Here is a 21103-nt window from a genome sequence, read left to right as displayed (position 1 = left end):
ATGGTGTGTTGTAGGGGATACATGGTGTGTCGTAGGGGGCAGATGGTGTGTCGTAGGGGGCATATGGTGTGTCGTAGGGGGGAGATGGTGTGTCGTAGGGGGCAGACGGTGTGTTGTAGGGGGTAGATGGTGTGTTGTAGGGGATACATGGTGGGTCGTAGGGGGTAGATTGTGTGTCGTAGGGGGCAGATGGTGTGTCGTAGGGGGCAAATGGTGTGTTGTAGAGAATACATGGTGTGTTGTAGGGGGCAGATGGTGTGTTGTAGGGGGTAGATGGTATGTCGTAGGGGATACATGGTGTGTCGTAGGGGGCAGATGGTGTGTTTTAGGGGATACATGGTGTGTCGTAGGGGGCAGATGGTGTGTTGTAGGGGTTACATGGTGTGTGTTGTAGGGGATTCATGGTGTGTTGTTTGGGGCAGATGGTGTGTCGTAGAGGAGGATGGTGTGTTGTAGGGGGCAGATGGTGTGTCGTAGGGGGCAGATGGTGTGTTGTAGGGGTTACATGGTGTGTGTTGTAGGGGATTCATGGTGTGTTGTTGGGGGCAGATGGTGTGTCGTAGAGGAGGATGGTTTGTCGTAGGGGGCAGATGGTGTGTCGTAGGGGGCAGATGGTGTGTTTTAGGGGATACATGGTGTGTCGTAGGGGGCAGATGGTGTGTTGTAGGGGTTACATGGTGTGTGTTGTAGGGGATTCATGGTGTGTTGTTTGGGGCAGATGGTGTGTCGTAGAGGAGGATGGTGTGTTGTAGGGGGCAGATGGTGTGTCGTAGGGGGCAGATGGTGTGTTGTAGGGGTTACATGGTGTGTGTTGTAGGGGATTCATTGTGTGTTGTTGGGGGCAGATGGTGTGTCGTAGAGGAGGATGGTTTGTCGTAGGGGGCAGATGGTGTGTCGTAGGGGGCAGATGGTGTGTCGTAGAGGAGGATGGTGTGTTGTAGGGGGCAGATGGTGTGTCGTAGAGGAGGATGGTGTGTCGTAGGGGGCAGATGGTGTGTCGTAGAGGAGGATGGTTTGTCGTAGGGGGCAGATGGTGTGTCGTAGGGGGCAGATGGTGTGTCGTAGAGGAGGATGGTGTGTCGTAGGGGATACATGGTGTGTTGTAGGGGGCAGGTGGTGTGTTGTAGGGGGCAGCTGGTGTGTTGTAGGGGATACATGGTGTGTCGTAGGGGGCAGATGGTGTGTTGTAGGGTATACATGGTGTGTTGTAGGGGGCAGGTGGTGTGTTGTAGGGGGCAGATGGTGTGTTGTAGGGGATACATGGTGTGTCGTAGGGGGCAGATGGTGTGTTGTAGGGAATACATGGTGTGTCGTAGGGGGCAGATGGTGTGTCGTAGGGGGCAGATGGTGTGTCGTAGGGGGGAGATGGTGTGTCGTAGGGGGCAGACGGTGTGTTGTAGGGGGTAGATGGTGTGTTGTAGGGGATACATGGTGGGTCGTAGGGGGTAGATTGTGTGTCGTAGGGGGCAGATGGTGTGTCATCTGGGGCAGATGGTGTGTTGTAGGGGTTACATGGTGTGTGATGTAGGGGATTCATGGTGTGTCGTAGGGGGCAGATGGTGTGTCGTAGGGGGCAGATGGTATGTTGTAGGGGTTACATGGTGTGTGTTGTAGGGGATTCATGGTGTGTTGTTGGGGGCAGATGGTGTGTCGTAGAGGAGGATGGTGTGTCGTAGGGGATACATGGTGTGTTGTAGGGGGCAGGTGGTGTGTTGTAGGGGGCAGCTGGTGTGTTGTAGGGGATACATGATGTGTCGTAGGGGGCAGATGGTGTGTTGTAGGGAATACATGGTGTGTTGTAGGGGGCAGGTGGTGTGTTGTAGGGGGCAGATGGTGTGTTGTAGGGGATACATGGTGTGTTGTAGGGGGCAGATGGTGTGTTGTAGGGGGCAGATGGTGTGTCGTAGGGGGCAGATGGTGTGTCGTAGGGGGCAGATGGTGTGTCGTAGGGGATACATGATGTGTCGTAGGGGGCAGATGGTGTGTCGTAAGGGGTAGATGGTGTGTCGTAGGGGGCAGATGGTGTGTCGTACGGGGTAGATGGTGGGTCGTAAGGGGTAGATGTAGGGTCGTAGGGGGTAGATGGTGGGTCGTAGAGGGCAGATGGTGTGTCGTAGGGGGCAGATGTTGGGTTGTAAGGGCTAGATGGTGGGTCGTAGGGGGCAGATGGTGGGTCGTAGGGGGCAGATGGTGGGTCGTAGGGGGCAGATGGTATGTCGTAGGGGGCAGATGGTGTGTCGTAGTGGGCAGATGGTGTGTCGTAGGGGGCAGATGATGATTCGTAGGGGTAGATGGTGGGTCGTAGTGGGTAGATGGTGGATCGTAGGGGGCAGATGGTGTGTCGTAGGGGGCAGATGGTGGGTCGTAGGGGGACAGATGGTGGGTCTTAGGGGGCAGATGGTGTGTCGTAGTGGGCAGATGGTGTATCGTAGGGGGCAGATGGTGGTTCGTAGGGGGCAGAAGGTGGGTCGTAGGGGGCAGATGGTGTGTCGTAGGGGACAGATGGCGCGTGACAGGGGATAGATGGAAAGTAGAAGGTGATATATTGGGTGCCATAGGGTATATATGGAGCGTCGCAGGGGGTAGATGGTGAGTAGTAGGGGATAGAATGGGTGCCGTAGGTGATAGATGGAGAGTAGAAGGGGATGAATGGAGTGTGGCAGGGGATAGATGGAGAATAGAAGGGGATATATTGGGTGCCGTAGGGGATATATGGAGCGTCGCAGGGGATAGATGGAGTGTAGAAGGGGATAGATGGGGTGCTGTAGGGGATAGATGGAGAGTAGAAGGGGATAAATAGAGTGTGGCAGGGCATAGATGGAGGGTAGAAGGGGGGATAGATGGAGTGTGGCAGGGGATAGATGGAGAGTAGTAGGGGATAGATTGGGTGCCGTAGGGGATAGATGGAGAGTAGAAGGGGATAAATGGAGTGTGGCAGGGGATCGATGGAGAGTAGTAGGGGATAGATTGGGTGCCGTAGGGGATAGATGGAGAGTAGAAGGGGATAAATGAAGTGTGGCAGGGGATAGATGGAGAGTAGAAGGGGGATAGATGGAGCGTCGCAGGGGATAGATGGAGTGTCGCAGGGGATAGATGGAGCGTCGCAGGGGATAGATTGAGAGTCGCAGGGGATAGATGGAGAGTCGCAGGGGATAGATGGAGAGTCGCAGGGGATAGATGGAGCGTTGCAGGGGATAGATGGTGAGTAGAGGGGGATAAATGGAGCGTCGTAGGGGATAGATGGAGCGTCGCAGGGATAGATGGAGAGTAGTAGGACAGATAGGGTGCCGTAAGGGACACATTGAGAGTAGAAGGGGAAAGATGGAGCGTTGCAGGGTATAAATGGAGAGTAGAAGGGAATAGATGGGGTGCCGTAGGGGATGGATGGAGAGTAGAAGGGGATATATGGGGTGCCGTAGGGGAAAGATGGAAAGTAGAAGGGGATAGATGGGGTGCCGTAGGGGATATATGGAGAGTAGAAGGGAATAGATGGAGAGTAGACGGGTATAGATGGCGCTTGACAGGGGATAGATGGAGAGGAGAAGGGGATATAATGGGTGCCGTAGGGGATTTATGGAGCGTCGCAGGGGATAGATTGAGAGTAGAAGGGAATAGATGGGGTGCCGTAGGGGAAAGATGGAGAGTAGAAGGGGATATATGGGGTGCCGTAGGGGATAGATGAAGAGTAGAAGGGAATAGATGTTGCGTCGTAGGGGATAGATGGAGCGTCGCATGGATAGATGGCGAGTAGAAGGGGATAGATGGGGTGCCGTAGGGGATATATGGAGAGTAGAAGGGGATAGATGTTGCATCGTAGGGGATAGATGGAGCGTCGCATGGATAGATGGAGAGTAGAAGGGGATAGATGGGGTGCCGTAGGGGATATATGGAGGGTAGAAGGGGAATAGATGGAGAGTAGAAGGGGATAGATGGAGCGTCGTAGGGGATAGATGGAGCGTGGCAGGGGATAGATCGAGCGTGGCAGGGGATATATGGAGAGTTGAAAGGGATAGATGGAGCGTCGTAGGGGATAGATGGAGCGTCGCAGGGATAGATGGAGAGTAGTAGGACAGATAGGGTGCCGTAAGGGACAAATTGAGAGTAGAAGAGGATAGATGGAGCGTTGCAGGGTATAAATGGAGAGTAGAAGGGAATAGATGGGGTGCCGTAGGGGAAAGATGGAGAGTAGAAGGGAATAGATGGAGAGTAGATGGGGATAGATGGCGCTTGACAGGGGATAGATGGAGAGAAGAAGGGGATATATAGGGTGCCGTAGGGGATTTATGGAGCGTCGCAGGGGATAGATGGAGAGTAGAAGGGAATAGATGGGGTGCCGTAGGGGAAAGATGGAGAGTAGAAGGGGATATATGGGGTGCCGTAGGGGATTTATGGAGCGTCGCAGGGGAAAGATGGAGAGTAGAAGGGGATAGATGGAGAATAGTAAGACAGATGGGGTGTCGTAAGGGACAGATGGAGAGAAGAAGGGGATATATGGGGTGCCGTAGGTATATATGGAGCGTAGCAGGGGATAGATCGAGAGTAGAAGGGGATAGATGGAGCGTCGCAGGGGATAGATTGCGCGTCGCAGGGATAGTAGAACCGATGGGGTGTGTAAGGGATAAATGGAGAGTAGAAGGGGATAGATGGAGAGAAGAAGGGGATATATGGGGTGCCGTAGGTATATATGGAGCGTAGCAGGGGATAGATCGAGAGTAGAAGGGGATAGATGGAGCGTCGCAGGGGATAGATGGCGCGTCGCAGGGATAGTAGAACCGATGGGGTGTGTAAGGGACAAATGGAGAGTAGAAGGGGATAGATGGAGAGTAGAAGGGGATACATGGAGAGTAGAAGGGGATACATGGAGAGTAGAAGGGGATACATGGAGCGTCGTAGGGGATGGATGGAGAGTAGAAGGGGATACATGGAGCGTCGTAGGGGATGGATGGAGAGTAGAAGGGGATATATGGGGTGCCGTAGGTATATATGGAGCAACGCAGGGGATAGATGGCGCGTCGCAGGGAAAGTTGGAGAGTAGAAGGGGATAGATGGAGCGTCGTAGGGGATAGATGGAGAGTAGTAGGACCGATGGGGTGTGTAAGGGACAAATGGAGAGTAGAAGGGGATAGATGGAGCGTTGCAGGGGATAGAGGGAGAGTAGAAGGGGATAGATGGGATGCCGTAGGGGATAGATGGAGCGTCGTAGGGGATAGATGGAATGTCGCAGGGGATAGATGGAGAGTAGAAGGGGAAAGATGGAGCGTCGTAGGGTATAGATGGAGAGTAGGAGGATATATGGAGCGTCGTAGGGGATAGATCGAGCGTCGTAGGTGATAGATGGAGATTAGTGAGTGAGTGAGTGAGTTGGGTTTAACACCGCTTTTAACAGTTTTCCAGTTATATCACGGCGTGTCAGCTTAATGTGGGAGGAAAGCCCGAAGTGATGCAGGTCTCAGACGTTTCCTACTTCGGTGAAACCCACGAGCACGGGTATGGTGCTGACAAACCGAGAAACATAATCGGGGTGAACCGGGATTCGAACCCACAATCATAGGTTTCTGGTGTGACTAAGGGACGCTACTCTGCACATCAATTGGCGGCACCTTAGACGACTGGGCCACCCAGGCCCCCAGAAGGAGAGTAGAAGGGGATAGATGGCGCGTCGCAGGGGATAGATTGAGAGTAGTAGGACAGATTGGGTGCCGTAGGGGATAGATTGAGAGTAAAAGGGGATAGATGGGGCGTCGTTGGGGATGGACGGAGAGTAGAGGGGGACAAATGGAGCATCGCAGGGGATAGATGGAGAGGATAGACGGGGTGTCGTATGCTATGCTATGCTATGCTATGCTATGCTATGCTATGCTATGCTATGCTATGCTATGACGGACAGACAACGGACAACAACATGTCATAAGTTAACCTTGGGTCCAAGTGATCACACTTGAAATACGATGAGATGACGACAAACACCCCTGTGCAGCAACAACGGACAAATGTTTTGACAAATAATGTAAAGTTTACGAAATGATATTTGCAATTAGCAACGTGGGCTTAACAATCATGAAAAGAAAATTAATATTAGTAACAAGACAATATATACTCAACAACAAAAGTTTCTGTGACACCAATATTTTGGTGTATTTTTCAAACAAGTAAAGTTTGGTTTTCAATATTGTAGTACATGTATGGAATCAGGTCACAAAAACGCAACTTCTGCAGAAAAGCATGCATTCCATGCAAAAGTTGGTTTTTATGCCAGCCTCATGCATTTCAGTACCCAAAAATGGGTATAAAAAGCATGTGCGTTAATGGGATTCCCGATGCATTGTTTAGCATCGTGATGACAACAACCACCCAGAAGAAAAAATAAAAACTTACGCAATTAATCAACATTACGAAATGCCTAGCCTGACCGAAAATGAGCGTCTGCGAGCCATTGGTATGCTTGAAGCAGGATCGAGTCAACGTGATATTGCAAGACAATTTAACGTCCACAGAAACACCATTTGGTGTTTATGGCAACGTTGGCAACAGACGAATGCAGTCAGAGACCATCCTCGAAGAGGCAGGCCACGCGTAACCAATAATCGACAAGACAACTGGATTCGAACAACACACCTTCAAAATCGATTCCAGCCAGCAGTGACTGCAAGAATCATCCGTGGCCTTCGACGAATATCTTCACAAACCGTCGTCGTCGCCTCAGATGTGCAGGGATTGTCGCCAGAAGACCCGCCAGACGTCCAGTTTTGACAGGAAACAACCGTCAAGCACGTCTACAGTGGTGCAGACAGCGTCTACGCTGGACGGCCATGCAGTGGGGACAAGTTCTATTCACTGACGAGCCTCGTTTTCACCTCAGCCACAGCGATGGACGGATTGGAGTGTACCGACGTCGAGGTGAAGGTTACGTCAGGCATTACGTCAGGTCCAGGCATTACCTTTCAACGCCCGGCCTCATATTGCTCGACTTGTTTAGGATTCTCTTCAACAAAACAACGTGAATGTCTTCCCCTGGCCGCCCCCCCCCCCCCCCCATGATCTCTCACCAATCGAGCACATGTGGATGAGATGGATCGGCGCCTTTGACGTCAACCACGTGTTCCACAGACACTCCAGGAACTTCGAAACATGTTCCAGCAGATATGGACAGATATCCCACAGGACTTTGTGCAACGCCTGGTTCATTCCATGAGACGAAGATGTGTTGCTTGCATCGCAACCAGAGGTGGACACACACGCTATTGATTTGTAAATTTGATTTGACATTTTGGCATGTCCTTGTTTTTTATGAAATCACGCATTTTCTGAAATCAGTATGGAAAATTAAACCATTTGAACACTTACAGGAGTCTTTTATCTGTTGCAAACCGAAATTGTTTCAGATTTGGTAAAAAACATAACTTTGCATTTAATTTTATTCAATGTCACAGACACTTTTGTTGTTCAGTATATCTCTAATGTCACTCGATAAAATTAAACTTGCAGAAAATCCTCAATGATTATTGTTCCTTGGAAACGTACTTGTGTAGAGAACAAAGTAATTTTGCATGAAATGTATCTGGCACGTGGTAAACCTACAACCATGAGTGAGTGAGTGGGTGAATATGGTTTTACGCCGCTTTTAGCAATATTCCAGCAATATCACGGCGGGGGACACCAGAAATGGGCTTCACACATTGTACCCATGTCGGGAATCGAACCCGGGTCTTCTGCGTGACGAGCGAACGCTTTAACCACTAGGCTACCCGACCGCCCCCCCCTACAACCATGAGTACCGAGACTATCAATTTCCTTTTAAATTTCTTAACGAATATCAAATACAATGTTTCTCCTCACCGCAACTACAATCCAAGTTGGTTATGATATCACCAAGCTTAGTCATGCACAAATGTTAATACCAATGACTGCTAATGACCTATGCAATGTCGGGGGTTTACCTGGGTCTATCTATTTTCGAGTGAAGGGATTTCTCGGTAAAACGTTGTCGAGGTCCAAGGTGTTTACATGACTGGAGACACGTGGTACGTTTCATTTAAATTCCAAAAGATTTGCTAGTGTCATATCATCGCACAAAGTGAGGACTTCATTGATCAGTTGAAGAAAGTAAACAGTTGTCGCTCTGCACTCTGAGTGTATTTCGTACCAGAATAGACTGGTATACGTAACACGTAGTCTACGGTTGTGATACGTTTTAAGATTCAATCAGACATGTCTAGTGCCCCACACATCCTCTATATATCCAGGGATCACATTTCGGTAAACCTACACTAATCCCTGGACCCATCCGCAAGGTTTTTGCGATCTTGAATTACCTGCCCTTGACTTCCTTCAGCCAATTTGACTGGCTGCGCTACAAGGTCTATCGTACCAATGGCAATGCTTGTGATAAACCATACTCAATGGTGAGTTGGCGATATCAACAACATGGCTGCCAGTCGCATTGATGGCTTTGGTTTGTAGGCAGTACGAGTTACCTCCCTTATTCATTTTCTGTTCCCTAATCTCGGCGTTTGAGTGGTCGGTAAAATGTTGATGAAAATCAAGGGCAGGTAATTTAAGATCGCGAAAACCTTGTGGATTGGTCCAAGTAGTGACGAAGGTTTAATGAAATGCCGGCCCTGGAGATACAGAGGATCGTTGGGTAACACAGGACGCGCCATGTAAATTGTTCGCAAATTGTATGCATATTAGAGATGTTGCAGTAACGGAAGTAGTCCCTCCTTCAGTCAAGCAAAGGACATTGCTACTCTGGTGTACATGCACTGCCATTTCCCCAGCAGTTACGGAAACTAGTACTTCTGAAACTCCTTCCAATACCAACTCATGTTCATTTGCTTATAAAGAAAAAAAGAAAACTGTGAGTGTTGCAACATTTATTACCTCGGCACCTATCCGATAAGGATGTTGTTAACATGCGGGTTGTTCCCTGGAAAAAAGGAGTATTGAAAAGCACGTTACATGCAAGTGAGGGTCCGTAAAATGTATAGTGAGTGAGTGAGTTGGGTTTATCGCCGCTTTTAACAGTAGTCCAGTCATATCATGGCGTGTCAGCTTAATGTGGGAGGAAAGCCCGAAGTGGAACATGTATAGGACACATGTCACAGATATGCATCGAGGTGTACATTCGATGCTGTCAGTTTGCTATTTATTACCATTTATGTATCAACATAGTGAATGTTATAGTTATGTTCGTCAGATTTGTCACTTCATGTCCACTACGTGTTACCTTCGTACATGTTCATTAAGGTAATGAAAGTCTGGGTATGAAGGATGAACACATTCCCATTCCCAGCAGGTAGAATACATCATTGTGCACCGTTCTGCGGTGTTAACTGGGTATATAGGGGTACATGGATAATACATATTGTGTGCGGTATTGAGAACTGGATTTCAGATAATAATGAAGCTTTAAATCTAATTCCCTTTGCCAGCCACACCGTTAGTCCTTTAATGTCTTTTACTGTTGTATGGGCAATAGCCAAACCTTAAGATAAAAGATACTTCATCGTCATTGTCATGTTTCAAAGGTTCCGGGATTTTTAGCGCAAAAGAAACATTTAGTAATATGATTAATGCATTGACGTTAAGGAGAAAAACCTACTGTGTTTTGAAACACTTCCACTGTCGAGCAGATACAGAGCAGAGAGTGGGACTACATCAAATTTCAACAACGCTTTGAAAACGGTGCTCTCTTGCAATGCGTAACAACACGAAGGTCCGCAATCTTAGAAAAACGTTATGAATTAACATTCTACTATTTATTTTACATGAGAAAGTTCTATTAGGTAGTTTGCAATTACCCCAGTAGATAATAAAAGAAATCAAAACAAAAGCCCGAACTTGGATGTGGCAGAACTTGACCGACATCAGGAGAAATCACACCTCACAACTGTCAATGGCTGACAGTGGTTTGTTTACATTTTGTGCCTCAGACAAGTTCCACGAGCAAGATGACAACCCCGATCTTTGATATAGTTCAACACTAACCTGTAGAATGAGTCTGCTGGAACAATGAGCTTGCCAATGGAAGTGAGTATGACTGATGAAGCCGCTTTTTAGGCTGCAGACGAGCCGGCTATTTTGACACGAGTAACCTACATGATTTGACCTGTCATAAACAAAAAGGCCTTTTGGAAGTTTGACCGGATTTAACCCGATGTATGTACTACGTACCTGATCCCGACAGACTGATAGTCAGGTCTACACCGTTGCCACCCAGAGTGAAGTGCTCGGTCTTGATGACGTTACCGTTATGTTTAACCTGCACCGTGTAACCACCCTTAAATCCTCTCACTCGGAGGTTCTGTCCCTCCTGGACAGAATGGGACTCGTTGGTCCTCCACTCCCCCTTGATCAACTGCCTCACCCTCCGCCCAGCAGCGTTTGGCTGTGAGAAACAGAATAGGAATTGAACACACTGATAAAGATTGCTACTGTACAGAATCATGGGAGACACATGATTACACCGTGGAGGCCACGGCTTACTATCCAGCAGTACTTGATACTCCGATTCAAGAAATCATATCGTGAGGCTTCGATTTAATACACCAATCCACACACGTCAACCAAACACGTGAGATTCAGCCAGTCCAAATGCTGTTCTTCTTGCGTGACCTTGGTAGAGGAATGGCATGTCCTACATGACCGACATAAGAACACGAGAAAGTTTGATAATGCATCATTTGGTGCAAAACATGTTGAACCATATTTCCATGTATCTCACTAAGTGACATAATATCTGATTTTACCCGCAGTGTAATATCTAATTGACAATTTTGGAGGATGAAATTAACTCATCAGTATCCCGAATATTTCGATATTTCTTACAATACTCTCTTAATCGATTACTCCTTACAAGTGAAGTATGAAGTACCCAAATAGAAAATAAATAGAGATTATTATATTAGGAATAAGTGTGTCAAAAAAAACATATGCGAGTTAAATATTTTCTTTATTACCCGTTATTTCTTAATCAATATGAGCTCCCAATTTATAAAAATTCACCAATCACGACCAACGTGTCAGAAATGACATCAACATTTTTCAGCTATGACGTTGTTTTGCCGACCTTACGTCACAAAAACATTCGAATGACGTCACCAATGCCGTCCGGATGACGTAAACAATACACCGGTGGGCGTGAAGTGATATTTGCACTAGTGCAATACGTCTTTTATGTTTTATGAACTAAAGTATTTGTAACCCTACAGGTAATAAAATATATAAATCATGGCCTACCTCAGTCCTATATGTTTCTATGTATATATTACGTCTGGTTAGTCCCTGACTTGTCAAACGTTTACTTTATCCGTTATGTCAGTAGATATTGGGGATACGTTACATCATTTCTAACTGCTATACAATAAGATGATTGCATTTCATATAGGTGATTAGGTGCAGAGACTATACTTTACATCTTTGCCGTGTGGGCATGTTAACACTCTATGCAGTATTTGCGAAGGCACTAAGGGATATTTTATAGGACAAATTATTCATAAATGATACACATTTACAATATGTCAGACAATGTAAACATCTCATCTGGACGTAATGAACATATTTACAAAGTGATTTTGATAAACGGTTTGTGGTGAAAGCGTAAATATCGAATGTACAATATGCTGTGGCTGGGTCACGGGAGTTTGACCGCGGTGTCCGAGTGAGTGAGTATAAGCTGGAGCCGGAACATATATATTAGGATGGGTGAATGAACCAACTTAAACCTGAATATTTGGACACAACGTTATCATCATCTCACTGACTCCATTTCATCTTTTCGATCTCTCATGAGGTCGCTACTCGTGTAGTATATGGTTTTATCCTATGGCAGCGTCAAACCAAAAATACGTTAAAGGAAGGTACTTGTTGTTACCGTGACTGGCGCTCGGCATGACGGGGATACAACAAGGACTGGTCAGATCGGAGTCAGTAGAGTGTGTCTGAGTGGGGTATTCATGCTGACCTGCAGCATGGTATCTCAGTGGGCTAGCATTATAACACCCGCATCATACAAGCAGCAATACACACGTGCACATACGTCGCAATATAAGTGCAAAAATCTTGAACGCGACTTTAAACCCATCTCACCTTAACCCGCCCTCATATGTTAAGTATTGGAAGAGTTGGTCTAGACGTATACTCCCTCATTTGTACATTAAGGGGAAGAAGAATGAATACTAGCGATTAGACGACCTGGTTTGAAAGTCCGAAAAGGTCGAAATTAAATAACATTGTTGAAGAGGAAGTACTCACTGTTACGTTTGGACCGTTAGCAAGAGCAGCTTTTGGTAGCCAATGTCTGCCATCCCAGTATCCCCAGAACATGATCCCCTCTATAGCAGGATGACCGAAGTACAGTCGGAGCACCTGCTCATATTTGTCAGCCTTTGTATTCTCATTACTATCATTAATATCCAGCTCCGTGATCCACATCTTCAGACCTGCTCGAGCAACTTCGTCCAGCCGATGCTGTAAACATATTAATGTTTATTCCTGGCAATGAAAATTGTATTAAAAGGTGGCATAAACTAACCGAATTAGATTCAAACATCGGTTCGCTTTACGCCGTTACCACACGTACCTTGATTGCATCGATGTCAACTCCTCCTCCACCGAGGTGAGACTGAATGCCTATTCTGTTAACAGGGACACCCTTACTGCGCAGATACGTAGCTTGGTCTTCATATCCCTGTTAAAAGAAGAAAAGGGTTTCAACCTTTCATACATGTCTTGATGATAAAGAGAAGGTGTGTATCTACTGAGTTCCATTGCTTATTTCAACCACTGCATCCATATTCAACAAATCAATTATTCGACCGCACCCTATGATGACATGTGGTCATTCATATTACGTCATTTGGATTTGTTACATTTAGCCAACTAACATAATACAGCAGCACAGCTTACCGTGGTGGCTTCATGTCCACTCACAATGTCATAGTCGTTTAAGAAGAGAAGACAACCCGGGTCTGCCTTGTGCGCCTCTCTAAACATCCACATGGTGATGTCGGGGTCGTGTAGATGCTGCGCGTAGAAATCGCCATGTGTGTTTTCGTTATTCACGTCCCAGTGAGGCAATCTGAAAGATAAAGTTGGTGAACTCTTCACAGCGTTTTGATAGTGTGTGTGCGTGTGTGCGTGTGTGCGTGTGTGCGTGTGCGTGTGTGCGTGTGCGCGCGCGCGTGCGTGCGTGCGTGTGTGTGTGTGTGTGTCGGTCTGGGGTCGAGGACTGGCCCTAGATGAATAAAAACTTTGCGAAAATAGCTTGTTGCTGTCAAAAATATGTTTGTTATTTGAATTTGCCTGTTTACACACTCAGTTTTCTTTCCGCGGAAGATTAATTCTAGAATATGAAACGTCGTGATTATCTAGCCTTGGGCATTATTTTAATGCAACATCAAACCTTTTTATATCTATTACATCAAAACAGAGACATCCTTTCTGATAGTTCTGGGGCGCTCCAACGGCTGTGAAGATCCGGTGTAGAATAGGTCTTCAGCAAACCCATGCTTGTCCTTAAGTGCTTGTCGTAAAAGGCGACTTCCGGGATCAGGTGGTCAGACTCGCGGACTCGGTTGATGCATGTCAGCGTTTCCCAAATGTGTGGATCGTTGCTCATAATATTAATCACTGGATCGTCTGGTTCAGACTCTTTTATTTACGGACCGCCATCATACAGATGGAAAATTGTTGAGTGCGGCGTTTAAGCAACAAACAAAACAATCGGCTGTGGAGAGTTTCGACCCCGAGACGTGTCAGGTACTTCCCGCATTGAGCTGACACGCCCTGATATGACTAAAATACCGTTCAAGGCGGCGTTAAACCAAGCACATTTTCAATCACTCTGACACTGAAAGGACATTTTGGTAAGCCGTCTTCTTTGGTTTAACTCCCCTCGTGGGAATATTGTGTGAAGACATAATTGAGCCGGTAATTATAGAATATTGCGAAAAGCTGCCATTGAATGACGCCATGCGCAACTGTCCATGGGACTATAAGAAAGCATCGCCCGCTACAATCCCCAAAAAGAAACATTATTATAATAAATAAGCAAATGATATATCTTTAACAACATCCCCTCCGCTACTACCCCAACGACATTGACACCATGCCCTGCGCTGTCTCCCTCTCTATGTAAGCTGTGGTAGGAATGCAGTGTACACATGTTCATAAGATTGTGCACTATCCCCACCACGATCACTGTTGTGTATTAAACACCGTACATCTGCTCCAGATCAACCCCAGACGTATTTTCCCCTCCGTAATTCCGTAACGATCATATCCATCGATTTTTATGTCCCTCGATCTATCCAAGGCGATCTCCACTATATACGTTCGTATTAACAAATAATATGTACCCTGCCAAATCAACATGGCTGCAATTCTACCACAAGATGTGATATATATGACATATGCATGAATATCGAAAGTAAGCTAATATATGTCCTGCATGAAACAGTCAGATAAATGTATCGTTGGGTATTTTCACGAAACGCATATATTCTCTAACTAGCATAAAGGTGCACCTACCTCTTGAAATATTTTTGTCAAAAGAATTGTATTAGTAAAATGTACGTTGTGGCCAACCTGGCCATCACTGTATACCATTCTCCCGAACCACCCTTCAATAGAAGCTAAAAAACATTACCAGAATCGTAGGAAGACTACGGCCTACCTGACCATCACTATATACCTCCCTCCCCTATCACCCTCGTCATGATTCAAGGAACACTACGGCCTACCTGGCCATCACTATATACCTCCCTCCCCTACCACCCTCGTAATGATTCAAGGAACACTACGGCCTACGTTGCCATCACTATATACCTCCCTCCTCTACCACCCCCTTCTGATTCAAGGAACACTACGGCCTACCTGACCATCACTATATACCTCCCTCCCCTACCACCCTCTTTGTGATTCAAGAACACTACGGCCTACATGGCCATCACTATATACCTCCCTCCCCTACCACCCTCTTTGTGATTCAAGGAACACTACGGCCTACCTGGCCATCACTAAATACCTCCCTCCCCTACCACCCCCTTCTGATTCAAGGAACACTACGGTTTACCTGACCATCACTATATACCTCCCTCCCCTACCACCCACCCCCACCCCTTGTGATTCAAGGAACACTACGGCCTACCTGGCCATCACTATATACCTCCCTCCCCTACCACCCACCCCCACCCCTTGTGATTCAAGGAACACTACGCCCTACCTGGCCATCACTATATATCTTCCTTCCCTACCACCCCCTTGTGATTCAAGGAACACTACGGCCTGCCTGGCCATCACTATATACCTCCCTCTCCTACCACCTCTTTGTGATTCAAGAACACTACGGCCTACCTTGCCATCACTATATACCTCCCTCCCCTAACACCCACCCCCACTCCTCCTGATTCAAGGAACGCTACGGCCTACCTGACCATCATTATATACCTCCCTCCCCTACCACCCCCTTGTGATTCAAGGAACACTACGGCCTACCTGGCCATCACTATATACGTTCCTTCCCTACCACCCCTTGTGATTCAAGGAACACTACAGCCTACCTGGCAATCACAAAATGCCTGCCTCCCCCACCCCCACCCCTTGTGATTCAAGGAACACTACGGTTTACCTGGCCATCACTATATACCTCCCTCTCCTACCACCAACCCCCACCCCTTGTGATTCCAGGAACACTGCGGCCTACCTGGCCATCACAAAATGCCTGCCTCCCCCACCCCCACCACTTGTGATTCAAGGAACACTACGGTTTACCTCGCCATCACTATATACCTCCCTCCTCTACCACCCCCTTCTGATTCAAGGAACACTACGGCCTACCTGGCCATCACTATATACCTCCCTCCCCTACCACCCACCCCCTACCCTTGTGTTTCAAGGAACACTACGTCCTACCTGGCCATCACTATATATCTTCCTTCCATACCGACCCCTTGTGATTCAAGGAACACTACGTCCTACCTGGCCATTACTATATATCTTCCTTCCCTACCACCCCCTTGTGATTCAAGGAACACTACGTCCTGCCTGTCCATCACTATATACCTCCCTCCCCTACCAGCCACCCCAACCCCTTGTGATTCAAGGAACGCTACGGCCTACCTGGCCATCACTATATACCTCCCTCCCCTAACACCCCCTTGTGATTCAAGGAACACTACGGTTTACCTGGCCATCACTATATACCTCCCTCCCCTACCACCCACCCCCACCCCTTGTGATTCAAGGAACACTACGGCCTACCTGGCCATCACAAAATGCCTGCCTCCCCCACCCCAACCACTTGTGATTCAAGGAACACTACGGTTTACCTATCCATCACTATATACCTCCCTCCCCTACCACCCACCCCCACCCCTTGTGATTCAAGGAACGCTACGGCCTACTTGGCCATCACTATATACCTCCCTCCCTTTCCTCCCTCTTTGTGATTCAAGGAACACTACGGCCTACCTGGCCATCACTATATACCTTCCTTCCTACCCCCAACACCCACCCCTTGCGATTCAAGGAACACTGCGGCCTACCTGGCCATCACTAGATACCTCCCTCCCCTACTACCCTCGTCATGATTCAAGGAACACTGCGGCCTACGTTGACATCACTATATACCTCCCTCCCCTACTACCCTCGTCATGATTCAAGGAACACTATGGCCTACCTGGCCATCACTATATACCTCCCTCCTCTACTACCCTCGTCATGATTCAAGGACCACTGCGGCCTACCTGGCCATCACTATATACCTCCCTCCCCTACTACCCACCCCCACCACTTGTGATTCAAGGAACACTACGGCCTACCTGGCCATCACTATATACCTCCCTCCCCTACTACCCTCGTCATGATTCAAGGACCACTGCGGCCTACCTGGCCATCACTATATACCTCCCTCCCCTACTACCCTCGTCATGATTCAAGGAACACTACGGCCTACCTGGCCATCACTATATACCTCCCTCCCCTACTACCCTCGTCATGATTCAAGGAACACTACGGCCTACCTGGCCATCACTATATACCTTCCTTCCTAACCCCCCACCCACACCCCTTGCGATTCAAGGAACACTACGCCCTACCTGGCCATCACTATATACCTCCCTCCCCTACCATCCTCTTTGTGATTCACGGAACACTACGCCCTACCTGGCCATCACTATATACCTCCCTCCCCTACCATCCTCTTTGTGATTCAAGGAACACTACGGCCTACCTGGCCCCTCTATATATCTTCTTTCCTACCCCCAACCCCCACCACTTGTGATTCAAGGAACACTACGCCCTACCTGTCCATCACTATATACCTCCCTCCCCTACCATCGTCTTTGTGATTCAAGGAACACTACGTCCTACCTGGCCATCACTAAATACCTCCCTCCCCTACCACCCCCTTTTGATTCAAGGAACACTACGTCCTACCTGGCCATCACTAAATACCTCCCTCCCCTACCACCCCCTTTTGATTCAAGGAACACTACGGCCTACCTGGCCATCACTAAATACCTCCCTCCCCTACCACCCCCTTTTGATTCAAGGAACACTACGGCCTACCTGGCCACTCTATATATCTTCCTTCCTACCCCCAACCACCACCACTTGTGATTCTAGGAACACTGCGGCCTACCTGTCCATCACTATATACCTCCCTCCCCTACCACCCTCTTTGTGATTCAAGGAACACTACGGCCTAACCTGGCCATCACTATATACCTTCCTTCCTAACCCCCCAACCACACCCCTGGCGATTCAAGGAACACTGCGGCCTACCTGTCCATCACTATATACACCCTCCCCTACCACCCCCTTTTGATTCAAGGAACACTACGGCCTACCTGGCCACTCTATATATCTTCCTTCCTACCCCCAACCACCACCACTTGTGATTCTAGGAACACTGCGGCCTACCTGTCCATCACTATATACCTCCCTCCCCTACCACCCTCTTTGTGATTCAAGGAACACTACGGCCTAACCTGGCCATCACTATATACCTTCCTTCCTAACCCCCCAACCACACCCCTGGCGATTCAAGGAACACTGCGGCCTACCTGTCCATCACTATATACACCCTCCCCTACTACCCTCTTGTGATTCAAGGAACACTACGGCCTACCTGGCCCCTCTATATATCTTCCTTCCTACCCCCTTCCTACCCCCTGGCCATCACTATATACCTCCCTCCCCTACCATCCTCTTTGTGATTCAAGGAACACTACGGCCTACATGGCCATCACTATATACCTCCCTCCCCTACCACCCTCTTTGTGATTCAAGAACACTACGGCCTACATGGCCATCACTATATACCTCCCTCCCCTACCACCCTCGTCATGATTCAAGGAACACTACAGCCTACATGGCCATCGCTATATACCTCCCTCCCCTACCACCCTCGTCATGATTCGAGGAACACTACAGCCTACCTGGCCATCACTATATACCTCCCTCCCCTACCACCCTCGTCATGATTCAAGGAACACTACGGCTTACCTGGCCATCACTATATACCTCCCTCCCCTTCCACCCTCGTCATGATTCAAGGAACACTACGGCCTACGTTGCCATCACTATATACCTCCCTCCCCTACCACACTCGTCATGATTCAAGGAACACCACGGCCTACGTTGCCATCACTATATACCTTCCTTCCTAACACCCCACCAACACCCCTTGTGATTTAAGGAACACTACGGCCTACCTGGCCATCCCTATATACCTTCCTCCCTAACCCCCCACCAACACCCCTTGTGATTTAAGGAACACTACGGCCTACCTGGCCATCACTATATTCCTTCCATCCTAACCCCCCACCCCCACCCCTTGTGATTTAAGGAACACTACGGCCTACCTGGCCATCACTATATACCTTCCATCCTAACCCCCCACCCCCACCCCTTGTGATTTAAGGAACACTACGGCCTACCTGGCCATCACTATATACCTCCATACCCGGTCGCCCCCTTTGTGATTTAAGGAACATCTGAGCATCCTCTCCTTCCATCGACTGAGGGTTTCATATCCAACTCACCTTCCTTTGAAGTATCCCACACTCTCACCAATCCTGTACTGCATCTCTTTCTTCAGAGCTGATGGAGATAACTGGGACTGCCAGCTAGGGGCCCATTTGGGTACTGCCCAAAATATGTTGTGTCCTCTCACTTTGATCCTGATGTCAAGAGTTGCGATTTAGGGTTTGGATTATTTATAACCATCTTCCGATATATTTTTCAGCACTTCAAAATTACTCCGAAATCAATTCAACTTACTGGGGCACGGTTGGTCCAGTCGTGGTTTCGAATCCTGATTCGCCCTGATTATGTTTCTTGGTTTGTCAGCACTATAACCGTGCTCGTGGTTTTCACCAATGTGGCAAACATGTGGTCTCAGAACTTGCATCACTTCGAGCTTTCCTCCCATAGTGAGCTGACAAGACGTGTGATATAACTGGTATACAGTTCAAAGCGACATTAAAATCTACTCAGTCTCCTCCAACTTCTTACTGGTTTCCAGGAAATAATTGGCAACACCTCAAGATTTTTGTATCAAGGACCAACGTATTAATAATTACTGACCGTGAGTGACATTTGGCATAAATACCCCTTTGATCGCAACGTATTTACAGCTTTGTTCGGCAGTGCAACATTGTTTTGTCCCTGCAACAAAAGACAATATTTAAAGTAATTCCGTCAATTTAAGAAAGAAGAAATCGTATCGAGAATAAGTAACGGTAATTGAACTTCCAAATTATTTTTTCTCAGTTAAAATGATGGTTGCAGTAGGCTTTTACCTGTTGGGGCTCCATTGAGTACCACTTGAGAGCATTCTCTAGAACAGCCCACTCGAAATTGTCATAGAAGTAGTCCTGGTATTTCTTGTGTTGGGAGTCTGTGATGTCATTGGCATCCACAGCAGAGCCCCAGCCGAACTCGCTGCTAGTTTGTTGGACCTGGAACACATAAGATTTGCTTTAACTAACTGAGGTATTATTTTCAAGGACGTCTCACTTTATGTTACTTTGTTCTTTTGGACCTGACAAGCGGTGACACTAATCACAGCATTCACTGGACTTCCGTATGTAATGAAAATATAACAGCGGACTCAAGTGAAAGTTGTTTGTGTTGTCTAAAAGGCCCAAGTTTGCTGCACGGACCAACAATGGAACAAGTTATTTACTTCATAGGGTCAATGGAAAAAATAAACATGGTATGTGTTAAAATAAGAGCCAATGACACTCACCTCCACAGTTAGACCAGACGGATGTACATGGTTGTCCGTTACCCTGACAACAGGAGATGTTACAACAATACACCAGGTGATACATTACAACAAACAGTAATCCCCTCGTGATAGTTTGCAGGAACCATTACTACGAAACTCTTTGAATACTTAGAACCATTTGCATTTAGATACCTCTAAAATAAATGGAACAGTCCATAGATCTGTTTATTAATCACCCCATTTCTCCTCAAATCTGAATTATACAGGATGGTTTCACTGTGCCCGATTGTCAAAACTAAAATTGCCAGGTCCTACTGCAAATGTCCGGTTACTTGATATTGATGTTGGCTTTGCGTAGCTGGTCAATCCTTCCGTTGGTTTCAGACTTCAGGTTGGAAATGTGAGGGACCTCCTGTATGGTGGCTGAGTCCACGAGATAATTTACCTCTGGCTCGTGGATTTGGAAATACACTCTCGCCTCTTTGAAACCTGCAAGATGTGGAATATGCATGTAGTCATTCTGTGATATCATATTTCTATTGCCAATATTATATCTTCGTAACGTGAGCTGAAGTGGGGCTGTATTTAATGGATTAATTTTCTATAATAGTGTGTCTCGATTTACTTAATTTTATTATGACGTTGACATTTGAACCAATTAATTAAATGTCTAAGTGCACTTCTAACTGCAATACTGATTGGGTTCAGTTTGTTAGAAACCTATCTAAGTTGATCGTTGCCTCTCCGACTTTAGGGTCACTGCAGCTGACCTGTTAAAATGAACCAGGATTTCCAAGGCACTATTGCAAGTGTACATTGCACCTGGGACTGCCCTTCATAGTTCACGCACGGACGCACACAAACACA

At 47.3% G+C, this 21103-nt stretch overlaps 3 protein-coding genes across 3 annotated transcripts in view; all 3 read right to left on the bottom strand.

Moving 5' to 3' along the window:
* Positions 1-670: 670 nt before the first annotated feature.
* Positions 671-1537, bottom strand: LOC124125354 (DNA-directed RNA polymerase II subunit RPB1-like). Its single transcript, XM_046488657.2, has one exon. It carries the CDS (start codon positions 1535-1537, stop codon positions 671-673), a length of 867 nt encoding a protein of 288 aa, XP_046344613.2.
* Positions 1538-1594: 57 nt separating this feature from the next.
* On the bottom strand, positions 1595-8487 carry LOC124125358 (DNA-directed RNA polymerase II subunit RPB1-like). The gene is made up of 2 exons (XM_046488662.2): positions 8475-8487; positions 1595-2385 (listed from the first exon to the last, which is right to left on the bottom strand). The coding sequence occupies exons 1-2, from the start codon at positions 8485-8487 to the stop codon at positions 1595-1597; spliced, it is 804 nt and encodes a 267-aa protein (XP_046344618.2).
* Positions 8488-8858: 371 nt separating this feature from the next.
* Positions 8859-21103, bottom strand: part of LOC124125361 — a 29052-nt gene continuing 16807 nt past the window's right edge. Inside the window, exons 18-27 of the mRNA XM_046488665.2 lie at positions 20569-20725; positions 20255-20297; positions 19806-19964; positions 19616-19671; positions 19047-19184; positions 12907-13078; positions 12581-12688; positions 12253-12468; positions 10174-10387; positions 8859-8926 (exon numbers count right to left, since the gene is read on the bottom strand). Of these exons, the coding sequence (XP_046344621.2) occupies positions 8889-8926; positions 10174-10387; positions 12253-12468; positions 12581-12688; positions 12907-13078; positions 19047-19184; positions 19616-19671; positions 19806-19964; positions 20255-20297; positions 20569-20725 (1301 nt within the window). The 3' untranslated portion in view covers positions 8859-8888. The remainder of the gene's footprint in view (positions 8927-10173; positions 10388-12252; positions 12469-12580; positions 12689-12906; positions 13079-19046; positions 19185-19615; positions 19672-19805; positions 19965-20254; positions 20298-20568; positions 20726-21103) is intronic.

This window comes from Haliotis rufescens, unplaced genomic scaffold (genome assembly GCF_023055435.1).
Source record: "Haliotis rufescens isolate VD_foot unplaced genomic scaffold, xgHalRufe1.0.p SCAF_8, whole genome shotgun sequence".
Classification (NCBI taxonomy): domain Eukaryota; kingdom Metazoa; phylum Mollusca; class Gastropoda; order Lepetellida; family Haliotidae; genus Haliotis; species Haliotis rufescens.
This window is presented reverse-complemented; position numbering and strand designations above follow the sequence as displayed.